This window comes from Phaethon aethereus (genome assembly GCF_964289735.1).
Source record: "Phaethon aethereus genome assembly, chromosome: 5".
Taxonomy (NCBI): domain Eukaryota; kingdom Metazoa; phylum Chordata; class Aves; order Phaethontiformes; family Phaethontidae; genus Phaethon; species Phaethon aethereus.
This window is the reverse complement of record NC_138579.1, coordinates 31,629,977-31,649,648: the sequence shown is the minus strand read 5'-3', so window position 1 is coordinate 31,649,648 and position 19,672 is coordinate 31,629,977. Positions and strand designations below refer to the sequence as shown.

Below are 19,672 nucleotides of genomic sequence, written 5' to 3'. Positions count from 1 at the left end.
AGTTCTCTTGATAGTGTGAAGTACTGCCAGGGCTTCAGAGATGCAACATCCATTATTGTCAGGCAGTTTAAGAAAAGCTATGACAGAGTGTAGCTAAACAGTATTTTTACTAGTTGAGGTTTTACTATTGTGAATGATACTGCCACCTGATTGGCAAAGTTTACATCAAGAGACATTTAACTTCTACCTACAGATTTCTGTGGTTTGTTGTTGTTCAGTTCTTTTGGCACAGATTTTGAAAAGTATTTAAGGCACAGTAGTTCTTTTTGAGGATCTGGATCCTAATATATTAGCTGATACTACTGCTTCCTCTACCACAGAAGTCAACAGTGATATTCCTACTATTTCTGATAACGAGGTTTTTTTTTCCTGTCTGCTGCCTTGTACTGTCTTGATTTTACAAAGTTGTTATTGGTTAGACAGTTAGAGACAGGAATCTTGGGCAAAGAGATTAAATTAGACCACACATGGGGAACTGAAAGCATTCAAATTAAAATGTGTCTCAAACCTTGAAATCAAACTTATTTATATCAGATTACATGGTTAGAAAAGAAGAAAGTAGGCAGACATGTAAGTGGGATTCAGCAGCTCACAGAATAACAACTTTTTAATGCTAGTAAAAACATCTTTAAAGATGTGTGAGGTTCTCTGAAGATGAAAGAATAGTTTTCTTAAAGCCTTTTTTCAATTTGATTACATACCTAGTAATGTGTTGATATTTCTATACCTACATAAGTGTGGTTAAAATGATGCAATATTTCACAGAGTTATTCCAGAAGTGAATAACAGACATCAAGTATTCTTTAGAAAATAAAGCTTTTTTTCAAGTAAAATACATAATAGAAAATAAAAGAGTACTTTCCTTATGAATCTAGGGTTTCTCTTTTTCCATCCCTCCCCTGCTATTGAGTGTAAAATCCATAGTAGTTATGGAGTGGCACAGAAGGTGTTGTATTCATCAGGCTTTTGTTGTGCATCTTTTAATAACTTATGACTGGCTACATATTACACTAAACATGAATGGCAAAGATGCCTTGTATTTTTCTATTAATTGTTATCCTTAATTTTGTTATGTGTTTCCAAATAAGAATATTCCACTATTGCTGTATACATTCATATGCAACACCAATTTTGTGCAAAAGTTTGTTTAGTTTATAAACTTTTTATAGAAATATATATTGCAAGAAAACTGGGACTGCTGCTGTTTTAAGTATCCTGTAACATAAAAGTCTTTTTATGATGAAAGCTGCCAAGCTAAACATCCAAATATTTCCCTTTCACAGGAGTGGTGATGACGCATTACTTATACCCTTCATACAGCCTGATTACACCGAGGTAGGAGGTGGTGGGTACAGAAAATATGTTTTTAAATATACAAAGTTTATGTGGAAGCAAGCATTTGTGAGCACAGTTTTGATCTGGAAAAAACATTGGTGGGATATGGATAAAAGGATTGAGACCTGGTGAGATAGTCAGCCAGAGGGGAAAGAAAGTGGACTGTGCTGTAAATAGAATGTAAGTTTGGAGGAAGAACAGGTAGCGGGTAAGCAGACATGATTTGAAATTCTGGTTTGGGTAAGAAGCTGATGTGCAAGGGTTCAGTTTTATGCTGCTGGACCAAGCAGTACAAAGAATGTGAACAGACCTGCAGCTACCATCATTTGGGAACGTTGCTGCAGGTATTAGGACTAGCAGTCAAGAATATGGCCTGCAGGAGCTCACTTCTGTTCTCTAGTGAGGCTGATGAAAAACCGTAGTAGGGCAGCTGGACTAGATGATCTTTAAAAGGTTCCTTAACAACCCCAACCCATTCTGTCATCCTCTATGCACTATTTTGCTGAAGAGTACTCACAAGGCTCAGGGGACCTCAGATTGCAACCCCATTGCTGATGACGTACCACTGCACATAAAAAAAAAAAAAGATTCCTTCACACAGAAGAAGAGTAGAAGAGTCTAAGCTTAGTGGTTTAGGTACTTACTGCAACTGCCAGAACTGTTTCTGAATTTTACATTAATTAGTAGTTAGCACAGTCCAAAATTCACCCTTCCCACTGGAGCTTCCAGAGCAATCTAAATTTACAAAATTCTATTAATTTGCTGTCCTAAAGAAATTTAAATTACTTTCTGTACCGTGATAACTTCTAGTAAGGGCTGCAACTTCCAGCCATGCATTGGTTAGGACGTATGCCTGAGCACTGGAATCCTTCACTTCCAGAAGGCCAAGGAAGACACCAAACCTGTCTCACATTTCCTGAGTGAATTCTTTATTTATAGGATATTTTAGAACTGAGAAAAGTGCACAACTTCCTCTTACATTGGCCGTATGCCTTTCTCTGTCCTTGAGGGAAAGGTTACAAAAGCTTATCTCCAGGATGAGATTCCACGTCAGGGATTACACGCACAGAGGACATCAGACACGTTTCCATGCTCACTATTTCCTGCATGCTACTTCATCAGGGAGGTGTATAGACTGTGTCTGCATAAAGCAGCTCCCTGTTGAACTTGCAGGTCATTCATTGGAAATTTTTATCCCAAAGTGCTGGCATGGTCCCAGGCTCTGCAGAGAATGCCTCCGTACCCAGGGTGTCTTATTCCAGTTCCAAGGCACCTCAGATTTTACACCTTCCTTACACAAATCTTAGGCATTTAGATCCCCTCTGACCATGACTCACCTTGTATATATATCTTTTGATAGTGTGATGCTTTCTAGCTGTACACTTGTCTGACAAGTGCAGTATATAGGAAAATCAGGTATACAGTCCAGGGCTGAAGGCCAGTAAGCTGTAGAGAAGTCTTCATACTTCCAGACCTGTGACCTGGTAGCAAAAATCTTTTATATTACACCCTCAAGCAGAGTGTAAGAGCAGGTCTCAGAAGTCAACCTTTATCACAGCTTGTGAAACTATTAATATTGAACCAGCAAGGAACAAGAAAAATCCAAGAGTAAGACCATCCCAATATGAAGAGAAAATCATCACTTTTAAAACTATTATTTACTTTGCCTTTCAAAATCCATACCAACAAAGAAGAGCTATGTAGTAACCAGCCAAAAAACATTTGCATCAAAAGCCAATGACTATACTTCTCTACAACTTATGAAGTAATTTTGCAGCAGGAGAAGAGGAAGAATGGGAGGGGTTTGGCACATATGAGGTAGAATAGTTTCATCAGAACAGTTGTTCCTCCCATAAATGTTCTTAATTGCTTCTGTTTGCAAGCCATATTAGTGTTGTCACATAGGTCTTCTCTTGTACCAAGTATGGCACCATAAAATACAAATACTGTATCTTCTTTTCCTCTGTTCTGAAGAAAAGCAGTGACAATTTTTTATGCCTTGATTTTAAGCCATATTTCTAATAGGGCAACTCTCAATATCACTACCAAGCTCCACTAAAGTCATTGCTTTTAAATGCAGAGATTCTAGTTTTCTCAGCACTTTCCTTCCTTTCATTAGGCTGAAGGGTAAGTCAGCTCCAGAAAGCATCAAAGCAACAAAAATCAGAAAATTTCTCCATTGCACGCAACTGTCATAGAAGGCTTGAGCACATTGTCAAAAAGATCAACTTGTATCTTTAACAAACTGCCTGGAAACTGGAGGCTTAGATCCACAGCCTAATAAAATCAATAAAAAAAAAAAAAATCTTACTGACTGGCTTTCATTTGGACCTAGGACAGTAAATATAGAGGGTTTTCTTGAGAAGCTGAACATGTTTGAACAGCTTGTGATCAACTGCCATCCTAGTATGGACACCAAATATATGGAAACTTGCACTGAACAGTTTATAATTTAAGTATGAGTAACTTTCCAGTATATATGTTTATCAACTGGAGCACACATTCCTTTGCCCGCTTTTGCTTCCACAGGAATTTTGCCTCTGGCTTCAGTTGAAGGAAGACTAGGTCCTGAAAATTTGCAGTCTATGATAAAACCCAAGGGCTTAATCTCTGCTTTGAAGCAGACTGCCCACTCTAAATTTAATCTCATTAGGATCAAAATTTCCTTTCCTTTCAAACAATCAAGTTTGGTTAGTGAAGTATCCTTGATCATAAGCCATTACCTGAGAGGCATTTATTATAAATAAATTTTAGAGTAATAAAACATTCATCTGTGTCTACATACAAATGAATACTGTGTCCTTACTATTTTTCTTTACATCTCACCACTGGAGCAGTCTGCAAATGCTCGCAGGGTCGGCTGAACTGTAGCCATCCCGGGATAATGAAGGGAGACAGCACTGCTTTGGCCAGTTTGTTTACTCCAGTCGTAAGGAGCAGGTAGCATTGCTTCCTGGCTGCCAAGAAGCCTAACCTCACGCTGAGGGCACTCTCCTGGAAGCCAGGCACCGTCAGTTTGAATATACCTTCAGCCTCAGGGTATAACTGAACCTACAGCTAAACTTCCCACTGGACCAGTTCCTAAGACACTGGCATGAGAATTCTGCATAGCTGTTTTTGCTAGCAAATGCTAACTAAACTTTTCCAACCTCTGCTGAGGTCAGATACAGCCTTTACTACTTAACAGCAATCAGAGTATGGTAGAACGTAAGCAAAGGGATAAGAACTATTTTTCTGCCCTGGTGTATGTGATCAGATTACAAATATGATAAACAATTCTCTGCCAAAGAACACGAGTTAGAGACAACAAGAAGTCAAAAGATTGAGAAAAGACTGGCAAGCTTTAGGAAAATAATTTTAATTAGATGGAAAAACAAACATTACTTACTAACTTAGCACCACTTTTAAATTTTTGGTAAGTTTCAAATCAAACAAACTATGTCATTAAAATAATCTTTTAAAATCAAAACCAAATTCACAGTTATATGATTTCCAGAATTCTCTGATACTTACTCTTGGGCATTGTAATAATATACTACTTGTTCAGAGAAGGAAGGAGGGGTGACAGTGACAGCAGCTTTCTCCTATCTAAATATTCTAAACAAGGTGAGGTCCACAACTTTGTCTTGTTGAACTACTAATTCTGGTGAGAACCAGGAGCCAGTTTAGAAACAAAACAGAACCGTCTGGCTCAGCATGCTGGTAGCAAATACAACAACAAGGACTTTACTCCCCAATGGTTTGATTTGCTCAAATCTAAACAGAGGCTAGACTAACACACACAATTAAGAGAAAGTGACCTCGATCAGTTGCCTCTGTAAGCCCAACTATCTGCCAAAAAAAAAAAAATTTCTGACAGAACATAATGCATATGCAGGATGGAAACTGGCAAGTATTAAATCACTCAGACTGGAGAAAATATTTCCAGCCTCTATGAAATTATTCTGTACAGCAACTATTAGCTAAATCATCTTAACAGAAAACTACAGTTATTAAGACTGGCAGAACCACTCACCTGGGTTATCAGAGGGGAAAAAAGTCAAAGCACTAATTTAGGAAGCCAAAATAGAGCTCTTGTTTTGCTATCAGCTACCCTAGTAACGGAAGGGTATTAAAACCATTTAAAAAGGTTTACTGTCATGCAGATGCAACGGTATTTCTACGTAACACAGTAAAACTTCAGGTAAGGCAATCCAGGGGAAACCTCTGGCTACCGACCAGTCCACCAGACATAAAAGGGGGCCATGACACAGACTTCAACACGCTGCCAGTGCACACGGAGCGCCTGCAGGACCTTGCAAGAGCTTCTGCCACCAGCATTCATGGCTGCCAGCCGCTGCTTCCGCCAGAGGCCTGGTGCTTCTCACCGGCTGAGCGGTCTGCCCACACAGGAGGCAGCAGCAAGGGCCCCGCACCCTCCTCCATGCCTCGCTGCCTGCTGCACGCCCGGTATTTTCCCAAGGGAGCTGAAGGGTTTGGGTTTTTTTGCTCCCAGCTGTTCAGGGAAGGAAGACATTCCTCCTGTGTGAAGCAGGAGCTCTTTATTCCCACTGAATTACAAGTCTCACAAGAGCTTTAACGCAAAAGATGCCCCTAATCAAATGAGCAGCTTTTTCCTCAGAAAAGCCTTCTCTTTAGAAAGAAAAAACCCCCACATACTAATTAAAGAACAACTCAATCAGAAATTCACCCATTTCAAGGTACAAAAGAGCAACTGGAGAGGAAAGACACCTGAAACAATAGTAAAAAAGTCTGTTTAAAAAAGCCAACCAGGCCAGTCACCAGAAAGTCACCAATAGCATACAGCCCCATTGGCCAACTCTCCTCTGTGAGGGAAGAACATGTCCCCTTGGCCAGCCGCCATTCATGAGCGAACACCCAGCAGCTCTCGGGCTCCATCTGGGGAGCGCCCAGACGCCATCGGTCGCTCCCCCTGCCCAGCCTCCATGTTCACCAGGATCCCCCCAGGCCGACAGCCAGAGAAGCGACAGCTGCCAGCTGTCACACAGCAAGGCAAGCTGCAGGTGGAGGCAAGGCAGAAGCCCCAGGAAACCCCTCAGGTGTATATGACCAACAGCAGACAACATGAGCAGCTCTCCCCCTCCACAGACACCGAAACAGCTGCAGGCAGGGAGGGCAATGTCTCTCCTGTCCTACCTGCTCAGAGCTTGCTGCTGGACTCCTGTGGCCCCGCTGTGCCCAGTCCAGAAGCGGCCATTTCCGCCTTCTCCAGGTGGCAGCAACAGGTGAGGCCCCACAGCTGTGCCCCACCCACAGCAGGTGGGCCACAAGCCTCTGCACACCAAGCTCATCAAGTCCTCCTCAAGGGTTCAAATCTGTAGATCACACATGGATTCACGACCTAACATTTATACAAGCTACTCTCTTCTCCTACCGGTTTCTCAAAGCCTCTGGAGCTTTCAAGAAAAGCTGAGAGTTGAGAGAAAGAAGCAGATGGGAGAAGGAAGTTAGCCAGTCAGCTAGCACTAATGAATGCTTAAGACTGAATAGAATTTAAAATCCTTATGTTATCGAAAACATTCAGCTACAAAAAGCTCCTCCTCAGGTTACATTGAAAACTGCTTAAAAAAAAAATCTGCCAGATAGCCAATCTTTTTTTTTTTTTTTTTTCTCCAAAGGAACTTGAGGATATAGCTGCAAATCATCCTCCTGCTGGTGGTATTCTCCCTTCAGCTTAAAGGGTCTCCAATATATCCAAGTCAAAGACATCCCAAAAACAAATACTCCTTGATCACCAAGTGAAATATTTAGGATAAAGTGTCCTATACTTGCTGAAGTAGAATGGACCACTTCACCTTAAGAGGTTATAAATCTCACCTCACATCTTTTGTGATAGAAATTAACAACTCTACAAGCCACATAACAATTAAGCTAGCATTTTTATTTGAAAGACCATAACTTTTCAAAGAATTAATGCATTTGTAAAGAATGGGGCAATATCAATACTTTTGAACTTCGCTAAACCAGATACAGCTCCCAATAACACTTGATTTCAAAGAGGCAGACTAACCTGCACAGCCAATACAAAATCACTATTAAATCCTACATGTAGTTTCAATTTTACAAATATATATAAATTCACAGCACCGATCCTTTAGTTTAGAAAGTTTCCAATTCTGTAATAAATCCATTAATTTGAATCAATTTAAAATAAGCATCAAAAGTCTCAGAGCACTTAAGATTTAAGCAACACAACACTGTAGATATTCTCCATGTAACTGAAGACAACTGTGTACGTTGTTTGCGTATGAAGATACTAAAAGGTTAAAATGGCTACTTGCTATTGCTAGACGTCAATATCTAACAACCATCAATAGCTTACGGACCTGATGGAGAACATAAAGTGGAGCCATACACTTGTAGGAATTCATTCTCTCTGCTCCAGTTAAGACAGCATGCCAGACACTTAGTGTTACTCTGACAATGTTATGTTACAGCACTACATACCGTCAAAGCAAGAACTCCACTGCCAGATTAAATGCCCTAGCACTGCTCCTAGATGCTCTTGGTGTGCTAGAATGGCTAAGTGTTGGCCAACGGTTGGCCTCCCCAGTTATTTTGCCTCAGGAAAGCTAGACCAAATCAGCCAGAATGCTGGACATGACCTTCCAAGAGAAAATATTATCAATGCTAAATTCAAGATGTATGGGAATTAGTAATTAGAAGATTAAAGATCTCCTAATAAGGTTCTAGATCCCAAAAAACCCATGCCTCACTGACACCTGTTCAGTTTGATGTGCATCTAAAGAAATTAAACCATAGCTGAAGTACACATCAACAACTTTCAGTTTACTGCCTTCAGCAGAGACTTTTACAGCACTGAAGTCAGAGGTTTCAGCGATTCTTGAAAACTTACAAACTCTGCTACCTCACATTGCCTCCTTTTCATTACTAGGGATCTCACCAAAGTTAAATTAACTTCCTTAAACTGTGTAACTATTCTAAAATAGAATTATTTTGTTGCTATACGTACACTTTCAGAAAGTCTAGACAACCTCTCTTGGGGGGGCCATTAAGATATCCGGGTACGAGAGAGGACTAAAAAGAAAGCATGTTGTTTTCCATTATCAAGTCAGTCAAAATTTGGTTCTGTGTTAAAACTAGAAAACAAAGCAATGTATTTTTATGACATTTATAACATTTTGTAGCTTGAACTATTTATTTTTTAAAATCTATTCATATAAGCCATTTAGTTTGCATAGGACTCAAGGATGTGTATTCTCCAAGTATCAGAGCAAGTATTAAATATGGAGTGTAAACCTTCATTCATGCTTACCTCAGATGTAGCACTTAAGATCAATTCTGGAGCCTTCAGTTTTGTTTTTTTTTTTTTTTTTTTAATTCTTAAAAAAGAACATACAAACATGTATATACACACAAAGAGTAGTGAAGCCAAACACAACTAAAAGGTAATGTCAGTCATAAGTTTCATACCATGTACCTTATCTGGGAGGAAAAAAAAAGTTACACTCATTTTCCCAGCAGGATTTATGTACATCATCTTATCTGTGTGTTTAGCCTCCCTGTAAAAACACCATTGCTCAGCTGGGATGCATGTTAGAGAGACCTTTTGTGTGATATGGTAGCTAGAGGGAAGAGCAGTCAGCACTGTGTGACCAAGAAGCTTTCCACTGATTTGAGGTGGGAAGTGCTAGGGAAGCACATAACAATAAGAGTATGCCAGGACAGAGTGCTATCAATTTTCAAATAAATCAATTAAATCAATAGAAGAAATGGACAGCCTCTGATAATGTATCCTTCAAGCCCTCAGTTTTTCCAGTAGGAAAATCTACCAATTATTTCCAAATAAATTCTTCCTTAGGATTTCTGAAATTAGGGAAGGTTCTTGATCAGGGCTTGTTATACTCTCTCAGCTGTATTTGATATTTATGTAGACAAGATGCTGGACTACAGTCACCACTCATCTCCTTAAAACAGTTCCTATGATAAAAAGCAAAATGGGGAGTAAGTCTGTTACATCAATCATACCCTAAATGCTAAACGTATTAAAACACATTTAGGTATCTTTCCATCCAGGTTCTGAGCGCAAGTCCTTTGGGTCTTACTAAAGAGTGAAGTAAATCAGTCCTTTCATAAGTTGTTTTTGCTAAATGAAAACATTTATTTTGGCACTATAATTTTTTCCCCCATCACCAGTACTACAGCTCTTGTGTTCTAAAAACCAAAAAACAAATAAAGGTTTTAGCATGTTATACCTCACAATAAATAAACTCAGACTGTATTAGAGATTGTCAATATTCAATAAATGAAGCCTCACTACAGCATTTAATCCACTATGCATTAGTGAAGTAAGATGACCGTTATGATTTCAATTAAGTAAAATAAGCAAATATTTTTGGTTTTACCATTTCAATTTTAATACAATTTTTAAAAAAAAGTAAATGTTATGCATGGCAATGTTTATTAAACAATCACATTTCATTTAAGCATTAAAATGCAGCAGTCTGGAAAATCTGCCAGAAACAATGTTTGGCTTCAGAAAAGGCGATTATGAAATTACTTCCAATAAAATTCAAATACTCTCTTGTCTGTTGATTAGTTGAATGCTTTAGACTGGAAGGAACAAAAAGTGCAAATCAGCTGGACGTTAACTTTCAAAAGTAAAGTCTTAGTGTCCTACAAGCAGTTACTGAAAGGCCTCACCTCAATCTTCATGATAAAGGACAAAATTCTCCAATTTCTGTACAATTATAATTTAGTGTAACATTTCAAGCAATGTAACATTATTAGTAAAACAAGATTAATTTCAGATTATAACTGCCATATTCTGCCTACCATGAGCACCTCTTTTTCCCTTTTTTTTTTTAAATCTAATTTGCTTGACATGAGATGGCATGAGATACATCCTCACTGCAAAACTGGAAACTTACATGGAACAATACAGTTATAACCACTTATAGGAACATGTTCCAGCTTAACATAATTTACACCTAGAGATAGGACTTTTACATGAAAATCTAAGATTCATATTGTGGTATTCTGTTTCTGCTTCCACTTTCAGGAACGTGACTCACCACAGAGTAGCTAAGTGTTGACCTGCAGCTTATCTGTTTGCAAAAAGATTGTCCTTTTGTGCATCATCTTTACTGGAGGACTTGTAAAGAAATTGACATATGGGCAAATTTTAAGAATTTTAAAATTATTGAAAAAAACAGTTTTTAGTTCAACACAATTGTGTTGGCAGTTTGAAATAAAAACAGAGTATCTTTCCAGCTCCTAAATCACTCAAGAATCACTTCATATGCAGAGACAGTGAAAACCAGTGTCATTATAATCTTATAAAGTCTCTAAGAATACACTAGCAATTTTCAATTTGTTCTTGTAAAAAAAAAATCTTATAAAAACATTGTGGAAACATGTTCTTATATGTGGGTACTGCTGCCTGAAACTGAACAGTTGGTTGACATCAGACAACTATTACAATTTTCCAAAACCAAAGCAGCTTATAAGCATAATAGACAAATGGTCATTTTGCTAAAATTTAGACGTAATTCAGTAATTTGTAGAATTACACTTTCAAACTGTGCAACACAAAATAATGTAGCCAACAGTAACATACAGGTACACCATTTAATATTTATTATATGCATTTTATATACATTATTTTTCAACAGCTGTACTTTTGCTATGTGGTACAATCTTAAAAATTTGCTGATTCATAGTTTGTAAAACAGAAACCTTACAAAACTCATCAAAACTCGCAAACTGATCAGAAAAGTTTTGTGGAAGACTAGAAAAAATACTTTATTGTATTAATCATGCATTACACAAACAAAATCTTTAGTTACACCATAAACTGAAGCACATCTGAAAATAAAATAAAAGCAGGGAATAACTAGTCAAAACACAGCAGATTTATGAATCTTGAATCAACTACTTTTGTACTCTATTTGAAACGCAAATAAAAATATTTTTCACTCCAAAAGTTCTGAAACAATATTGTTTTTTGGAATCAACTCCACTCCAGGAACTTAACCAACAGAAAAAGAAATTCTTGGTTTGCAAGTTTAGAATTATCAAATGTCCCATTTTCTCATCTATTTTAGACTGTTCAAAGAGTGCCATAATAGATATACAGGGCCCTTTAACACGCTACATAAAAGGATATAAAGACCAACAAAAAGTGAAATAAATAACAATAGGCCATTAGCAAGATGGGTAATCCTTGATAAATAAACTCGTAAATACAGTAAGATGTACAAAATATCACATAGTGATAGGATGCCAAGATTAAATTTTTTTTTTTTTTTAAAGAGTTCATTCGGGGGTGTTAACCCCTCTGTGTTTCATCTGAACACGTTTTACAGTCCTTTACTTATGAAGACAGTTATGCGATGATGATGAATTAGCATCCTTATGCAAGGACTTAGCTGAGCTGTATTAGGCAAAAGAAGGGAAGAGTGTGGTTACACGGCAGCGGGTCAGTGAGATCTCTGTGTTTTAGGGTTCTATAATGCAGAAAAACATTATCAATACAATCTTGAGCACTGTTGTGACAGGCTAAATATATAAAAAGACTTATAAAAACTAGAATTTTATCCAAACATTTTGTGCAACTAATGCTAAAATATTTTAAGTTAAATTTCCTTTTCTTTAAAGCAAAATAAAAGTTTAAAAGGGGAATCTGTGGCATTCAACTGATAAACAGAAGATTACTAAGAGATGAAAAGAAAGCTACTCTTGGAGCTCACTTCCCCCCACAAGAGCACCACATTCCTAACCCTAAGGCAGCACACAGAGTCCAAAATAAAAGTCTTTTGTAAGATCAGACTCCACGTTTGCTTAAAGACACCTAAAGAACAGACATACGCTCAGTTCATATCCAGTCAAGGCTACAAATACTGGTTTTCTTTTTTGTATTTGTCCCCACCCCCCAAATACAGTAATTACAGTTAAATGAATGAGCCTGACATTGTTCAAGATGTGGTGACTTTTCACCAACTTACACCTGCCCCACATAAGAGCCTTCAACCCAGGCAGATCAGATGTAGTGTCTTATTGGTAACCTTATCATTGATGGCAGTGACGCATTCCCTCTTTTTTGTCCAAACAGACCTGCTGTTATGACGCAGGTTTGGTCTGCTATGTCACACAAATACTTTGGCAAGGGCATCAGCTCCTGCACTGGCAATATATGCTTTTGACGGATGAAATGCTACATCATAAATTGATTCATCCAGCTTTTTCCTATGAGCTGTTATTTCTTGCACACATGTCTTGCTGTCCAAATTCCATAACCTAATGGAACAATCATGGCCTGTTTAGGAAAAAAAAAAGACAAAAGACAAAGTTAGATTTGTCAGACACTTAAGTGCATCACAAACATAAAATTTATAGAGCATACAGAAGATTAAAAAAACCCGCTTACTTCCAGACATTAAATAGATTCCATTAGGATCTACAGCTAGGCTTGTGACAGCATCCAAGTGAGCAACCATAGAATGGATCATTTTACCTAAAAGCAAAATAAACAGTGAATTTCCTCTGATGTATTGCTTCTTTTAAAAATAACATTCCCATTAAACACCATATAGAATAACACACTTATTTAGATTCCACTAATATGTGAATGATAGAAATCTACTAGAAATTCTTCAGTGTCAACTGCAGACTCTTGTATAAGCATATGGGTAAGTGCCACACAACTCTCAAAAAGGCATTCCTGCTATAAGCATTCTTTTTATCCATCTGGCATCTTAACTGGTATTGATGACAATGAAGACCAATCCTAAAATGACTGGGTGAGAACCTAAATTTTTAGTCCCTTAAACGTCCTAATACCTGCCCCATTAGACAAAGTGTTGATGAAGCTTTGTAAAAAGGGACTTACTGGGTGATACCAAAGGTCCATCTAACTCTGCCATTGCTAGGAGGGAGGCTACTGGTGATAAACCAGAGAAGAAAATAAAACCAAGGCAACTATAAGTGATACTTGCTCTGAATACTCTGCAGCTTCTGATAATTAACTGTTCAGTTATGTCACAAAGCAGAGGCGTTCCCTCTGCATTCAACTACTCTTAATGCATTTCTTTTCAGTGACCTCCATTCCCAGACTCTTAATAACGACTTTTAATATCTCATGATGCTTTTTGGAAGGAGTTCCAAAATGTTTAAATGCACATTAGAAGAACAACCACCTCTTTCTATTTTGAATCTGTTACTTGTTGGGGGTTATCAATTGAAACTTAGTTCATGTATCGGAAAAGAGAGGAAATAAATCCCTGTAAGGCAATGACTAACATGAAGAAGGTATATCATCTTTGCTCAGTTGTCTGTCTTCCCAAAGGTTCTCAGCCTATTTAGTTTCTAGGATTCTTCCTGAAGCAGCTAAAAGCTACTAAAGGTCTCTGATCGTATTTTAACCATTCTCTGAAACATTTTAATTTGGCTATATCCTTTTTGAGATAAAAAAGACTGGAGTACACATGTGGATACAACAATAATTCATACAAAGGTATTAACAGTTATTCTTTTTGTTAATTATTCCTTTCCTTCCTTCTAACATTCATTTTGCTGTTCTGACCGCTAAGCAACGAACTGACATTCTCATCCAGCCTCTTCTTAAGACTCCAAGGTTTTACCTTGAGTAATAAGTCAGCTCAGTGATTATTATTTTATATTACAAAGTTTATTTTTCCTTACATGCATTGTTTCATATTTATCCACATGGAATTTAATTTGCCTGCTCTTAAGTCTATTAAGATTGTCAGTTCTTCCTCATCAGCCTTCATCTTTAATACTCTGAATTAATGAATGCCAGTAAACTGGCAACATACTATCCCCTTGTTCAGATGATTCATATTAAGTAGAACTATTGCTGATCCCTCCAGGACCTGGTAATTTTTTATTTCACAAAATGACCATTTACTTCTACCTTCTCTTTCCGGTCTTTGACTTAATTATTTGTTCATGCAAAACTTTTCTCCTTATTCTAGATCTTTGCTTGTTTAAAGTAATAAATTTTAATTTCAGGACAATCATTGCAACGCATGTAATGACCACAATTCAAACACATGCATTCATGACAGGTGAGAAGGGAAAAAAATGTCTTAGCTTTTTGCTTTTAAAAACAAAAAACCCAAGAACACCACTCCCCACCCTGCCCAAACCAAACACTTAAAACAAGGGCTTTGCACATGTGCTTACTTGAAGTCAGCTTATGCTGATTTTTTTTTTTCTTCCAACTTTGGTAGGATAACATGCAGGAAGTGGCTGATAATTTGACCAACTGGAAATATATGTTCATTTTTACAATTATTCCCACCTTTTTGTCATGACAGTTTCCCTATACCCTTCTTTCTCCTCTTTTTTCCAGATCCTTTTTATGAACTTAATCAGCAACTTAAGTATAACACAGAATTCCAGTACTACAATGACTTTAGAGTTACTTCTTGCCTTAATAGGTACTAAGGAATGTTCTTTACTATTGAGAACTGAAAAATATAAATGAGTTAATGCTTAGAGTTAGAAGCATGTAAGTAAATGCTTACAGATAAAAGCATGGAAATTATGAAGACAGGAAGAAAATGGCAGACTTATTCTATGAATTAGCAAAGCACTACCTTAAGAGGACCTTCTTGTCCATCAAAACTCTCTGCCTGTTTTGAGAGAGTATCTTCTGACTGCTGAAGTCAATTGCAACAGATATCACTATTTCACAGAAAAAGTACTGAAGAGGTTTAATCTTATAAATACCAAAAGTTCTCTTGTGTAAAACTGCATCACTAGTCATCTTTCTACAAATGGATTCTCCCTATGTCCATCCCAATTTACTTGAAACATATTCATACATAGAAGTTAGGTTCTCTTTATCCTTACCCGTTTTGTTGTCAAAAAATTTGATGTGTCTGTCTTCATGTGCTGTAATAGTTACAGGAAGTGTGGGATGACTTACTACCTTGTTAATATGATTATTTGATTGTACACCTGAAAATAAAATAAGAAAAATATTCACCTGCCTTAAAGAAAGGCTTGAAGTTAAAATGAGAATATTTTAACTTACTATATTAACTAATACTATGTAAATAACATTTTGGGAAAAGCATCAATGAATCTCCTAAGAAACAAATAACAGCTTCTTGCTTTACAGGATGAGGCTAAGCCAGGTATACTTTGCTAATATACTGTAAAGTTAAAGCTGTACAAGTGGTTTATACACATGAAAGATTCTTGAGAGCTGCAAACAAACCAAGCATTACCTCAGGGCAGCACTAGCCAAGCAGAAACAAACTGTGGCATCTGTAATATATGCTTAGCACACACAAAAAAAGATTTAGCTTAGAAAAGCAAACACACATAGAATTCAAATAACTGAAGTCAACCTAACCTTTTAGATTCTGTCAGATATATTTATGTCTCATTTCCACTTAAAGAAACAATGAATGGTTTAAAATCTCTTTAGAAGTTTTTAGAATACTCTTTAAAAAAGATTTTCTTATCTTGATAGGCCAGTGTTTTAAGGCTTGTTCCCTTCATTTCTGTGCTTAATTTTTGTTGATTCCATTTTAGATCCTCTCTTCAAATTGGATCCAATTTGTGATGTTCTTTCTTGCTGTCAATGACAGTTTTTGCACAAGCTACCTAGAATATAGCTTTTATACAGTTTTGTAACTTGTGTTGAAGTCTTTACATAAGCTGTTTAATACTGTGAGTATAATCACTAAATAAACCAGACTACTTGGAGGGGAGAAGTAAATTCTCCCCTTGCATTATTCTTTTAGATCTCATTTCATAGAAAGGAATGACCAGAAACTGGAGGTTTTCCATATGGAACATTTTCCCAGGTTCAAGAACAGAAGGCTCCTCAATCTAGAGTTTCATCAGATACATACAATTCTTGAAGAGCTACATCTTCACAGCACCTTACCTGTAGCAACAAAATTTCTAATATTAAAAGTTACACAGGAGCAAGTGTTTAATCACAACCTGTGCAGACTTCTACACTGAACTAATATTCTGCTAAGTTCACTTATTTACTTACCTGAATATTCTCCATGTCAAGGCTACATAACAAAAACTCTGTTTTAATATGCAATTCAGACAACTGAATCTTGAGAAATCTTAGCTTAGAGAACAAAACTGTTGCTTTCACTATCTCTAATCGCTTTCAAATCCTGCTATTCCACAATCTTTTCCATCATGTCTGTTCCAAGCATCTTTAAGCATCTAACCAACTTTCAAATTGCATGATGCAGGAGAGGAGCAAAACTTTTTCATTTAATTCACCATGTAATAAAACTTGGATAAAGGTACCTCATCCAAAATTGATATTTAATACAGAAGAGCTTTATTTACCAGATTCTATTTGTGATGAAAGCATTACCACTGACTGTGATGTTTCTAAATCATAGATGACTGTGCTGCCAGTGTTAAAAGATGCCACCATATGAGCAGGGTCACAACCTATGAAGTCAACTGATGTAGGTATTCCATGTTCTAGAAAAAGAAAAAATTGTCTTTAGAAAGAATGAAACACTTTTAAAATTCTTGACAGTTTAAACATTTAGTTTGTTTTATACTCCTACTTTAAAGAAATTCGTTCCCTTCTTCAGAGTAGTGCTACAGCACCAGGATTACTTTATTATAAGATCTTTTCCCTTTAGTTCTGTTACCTAGTTTTGATAAATGGAGATAATGAGCCTGGACGCATCATCAACTGCCCTTCATAACAGATTTTTCAAAACCACTGCAAACACTTACCTTTCTCTCCATTGTAAGTGCAAATACAGGGCATTTTTTCTGGTGGGTTCCATAATCTAATAGTGCCATCTGCTGAACAAGATAGTAAGTGATTCTTTACACCGCTGTAAGCAAGATCCCAGACTGCATCTGTGTGAGCAATTAATGTGCCAGCTAGAACGTTTGGCTCTGGAAAAAAACAGAATTTCAGAAATTAAACCTTTTTAGTGAAGAAACATTAAATATTTCTTGCACCTCAATATAAATTAAATTCCACCTAAAACTGTCATATATCCCCCCAGCCCTTCCTGTTCAATACAGGAGTTCATTTTGCACAACCACTGCCAGCCTTCTCAAAACATCCCCCCCAAAAACCTACACAACATACACCAAAAAACGCCAACCAAATAAACCCCACCAAACCAATCAAAAAACCCCACAAATAACCATGTCCTTTTTTCCAGAATGATACACACTTGTTACCACTTCCTCTGAGGCACTTGCTTCTTCCCTCCAAATTCACCATCTTAAAGATGCTTGGTCACAACCCTTCTTTTGTACAAGGTGCAAAAACACCTAATAAAATGGGCTTTCCACCTAAATACTGATGCCTAATGCTGTTTTTACTCAGCATACTCTGATGTCACAGGGGCATGCTCTAAAACTCTCAAGCACTCTAATAATTAAAACAAGATTATTTCTGTTGTGGAACAAGTAAACACATTCTTATTTTCTTTTCCCTAATACTTTATCATTGTCTTTTATAGAGGGGTTTTTAATCTATTCTCTACCAGGCTTCGCATAGAGAAATGAAAGAAAAAGATAAATGGAAAGGAATAAAGCTAGATAAATCACTAAAATTTAGTTTTGCAGGAAATTAAAAATAAGTTGGTTTTGTAAACCAAAACTCTGCTAACAAGCTTTATGGAGGAAAAACATCCTGTTAGAGCTCTCTCTTTTAAAAAAGAGCTTTGTCACTTAAGACAGTTCTGTCTGAGGTTCATGAAAATTATACCAACAATCCTACTTGCATGAACAAATCAGACCATTTTTAGTCATTAGACTGTATTGAATAAAATTTTAGCAGAGAGGCACAATTCGAGCTCTATGTTGGTTTTAAGGGACGGGGTGTAGTGGTCCTCCTAAATCGGTGCAGACAGCACTTGCTTCCCATCCCTCCCCATCTCACTGCCACAGATTATGCAGCCCAAGTGTTCTATTAGCTCACTCATACATTGACACAAGGGAGAGAGGAAGAAATCCTGACTTTGTCCCATTCAAACTTCAGTCAACCATGGAACTGCACCCTTAGAATTACACTAAACACAAAATGCTGATTGCCATCAATAGCAGGAGAGTGATGCGCAGTTTTCCAATCAGTTATCAGCTCTTTTATTTCAGAGACATAGGTTATGGGAACAGATGCAAATAAGAAACACAGGATGTAGAATTTGAGTACTCTTATCTTAGTTTTCTGAGAACTTCCTACCAGAAGAAATAATCATTCAAAAATTTGGACTTTTGGGTCAAAGTAAGCAGGCTGCTTAAAAAGCAAGTGTCATGATTAATTTTTTTTTTTACTGTTGAAACCTTAGAAATTGCCAGCCTTCTTATTACAGTACCATACAAAGTATGTCACCAATGCAAGTGGAAATAATTAATGTTTACCACACAGAAAAAGTTGAAAACACACAATTTAGTTGATAAATAGCAGCTATATTTCACAAAACCTCTAGAAAACATATTAGCATCAAGCAGAAAATTAACGTTGAAGACAATGGTTATGAGTTGTTTATCTTTTAAGAGGTACTTACCATAGGTATCATATGGATCCACGTTAGGGCTAGGCATGTTCCACCACTGGATGGTTGCATCAATACCACCACTGAAACACTGTTCTCCATTGGAACTAATTGCCAGTGACAATACAGGTCCACTATTGGGAGACAGAGAAAAAGAAATCTATTGATACTGCCTACAGGATAGAAGTGAAAATTTGTCTATCTACTTTCCAAACAAAATTGGATTGCATTAAGTAGTTGAAAAAATTCAAACTCCAAAAGAAACAATTCTGTTAAAGCCTTTTTAAAGTGTCAACAAGTGATACCAAACTGTATTAAAACATTCATAACATTGACCAAAACTATCCAAATTTAAGCAATTCAAAGACCACCACCTTATTTCTCAGAAGCAACAGTAATGACACCTACAGTGAGTTTTTACAGTGCCTCTATGCCAATCTAACAGCTAGCTGTGCTGAAAGAGGTGGTTGTAGCCCCCCGCCATTTTTTTATCCTATTTTAGGAACTGACAGTAACCTATGCTCCAGTAAACTGGTTCAGAAAAATGATCCTAGAAAGACCACTTTTGGGCCAAGGTTAGACTGGTTTAACTTCCTGAACCTGTTTTGCTGTGATATCAGTCAAGCACAAGCTGTAGCCCAAAGGAAGCAGCAGGTCTAATCCTTTGGACACACTAAGTCAGGTTTTAATTGTACTGCAATACCATATCCCCAAAATTAGATGCCTGGCTCATCTGACAGTCCATGCTCAGGTTATAAGGAGTTTACAGGTTGTTCAAGTGCAGATGAACAAACTAAAATTACTTATTTGAAGAT

General features: G+C 37.1%; 1 protein-coding gene across 2 annotated transcripts in view; it reads right to left on the bottom strand.

Annotated features, from left to right (window-relative positions):
- Positions 1-12,464: 12,464 nt before the first annotated feature.
- STRN3 (striatin 3) overlaps positions 12,465-19,672 on the bottom strand; it is a gene marked incomplete at both ends in the record, with an annotated part of 65,463 nt that continues 58,255 nt past the window's right edge. For both annotated transcript variants that reach the window (XM_082000509.1, XM_082000510.1), the window contains 6 exons: positions 12,465-12,634; positions 12,746-12,832; positions 15,196-15,303; positions 16,672-16,812; positions 17,077-17,244; positions 18,870-18,991. In XM_082000509.1, the coding sequence (XP_081856635.1) occupies positions 12,465-12,634; positions 12,746-12,832; positions 15,196-15,303; positions 16,672-16,812; positions 17,077-17,244; positions 18,870-18,991 (796 nt within the window). The remainder of the gene's footprint in view (positions 12,635-12,745; positions 12,833-15,195; positions 15,304-16,671; positions 16,813-17,076; positions 17,245-18,869; positions 18,992-19,672) is intronic.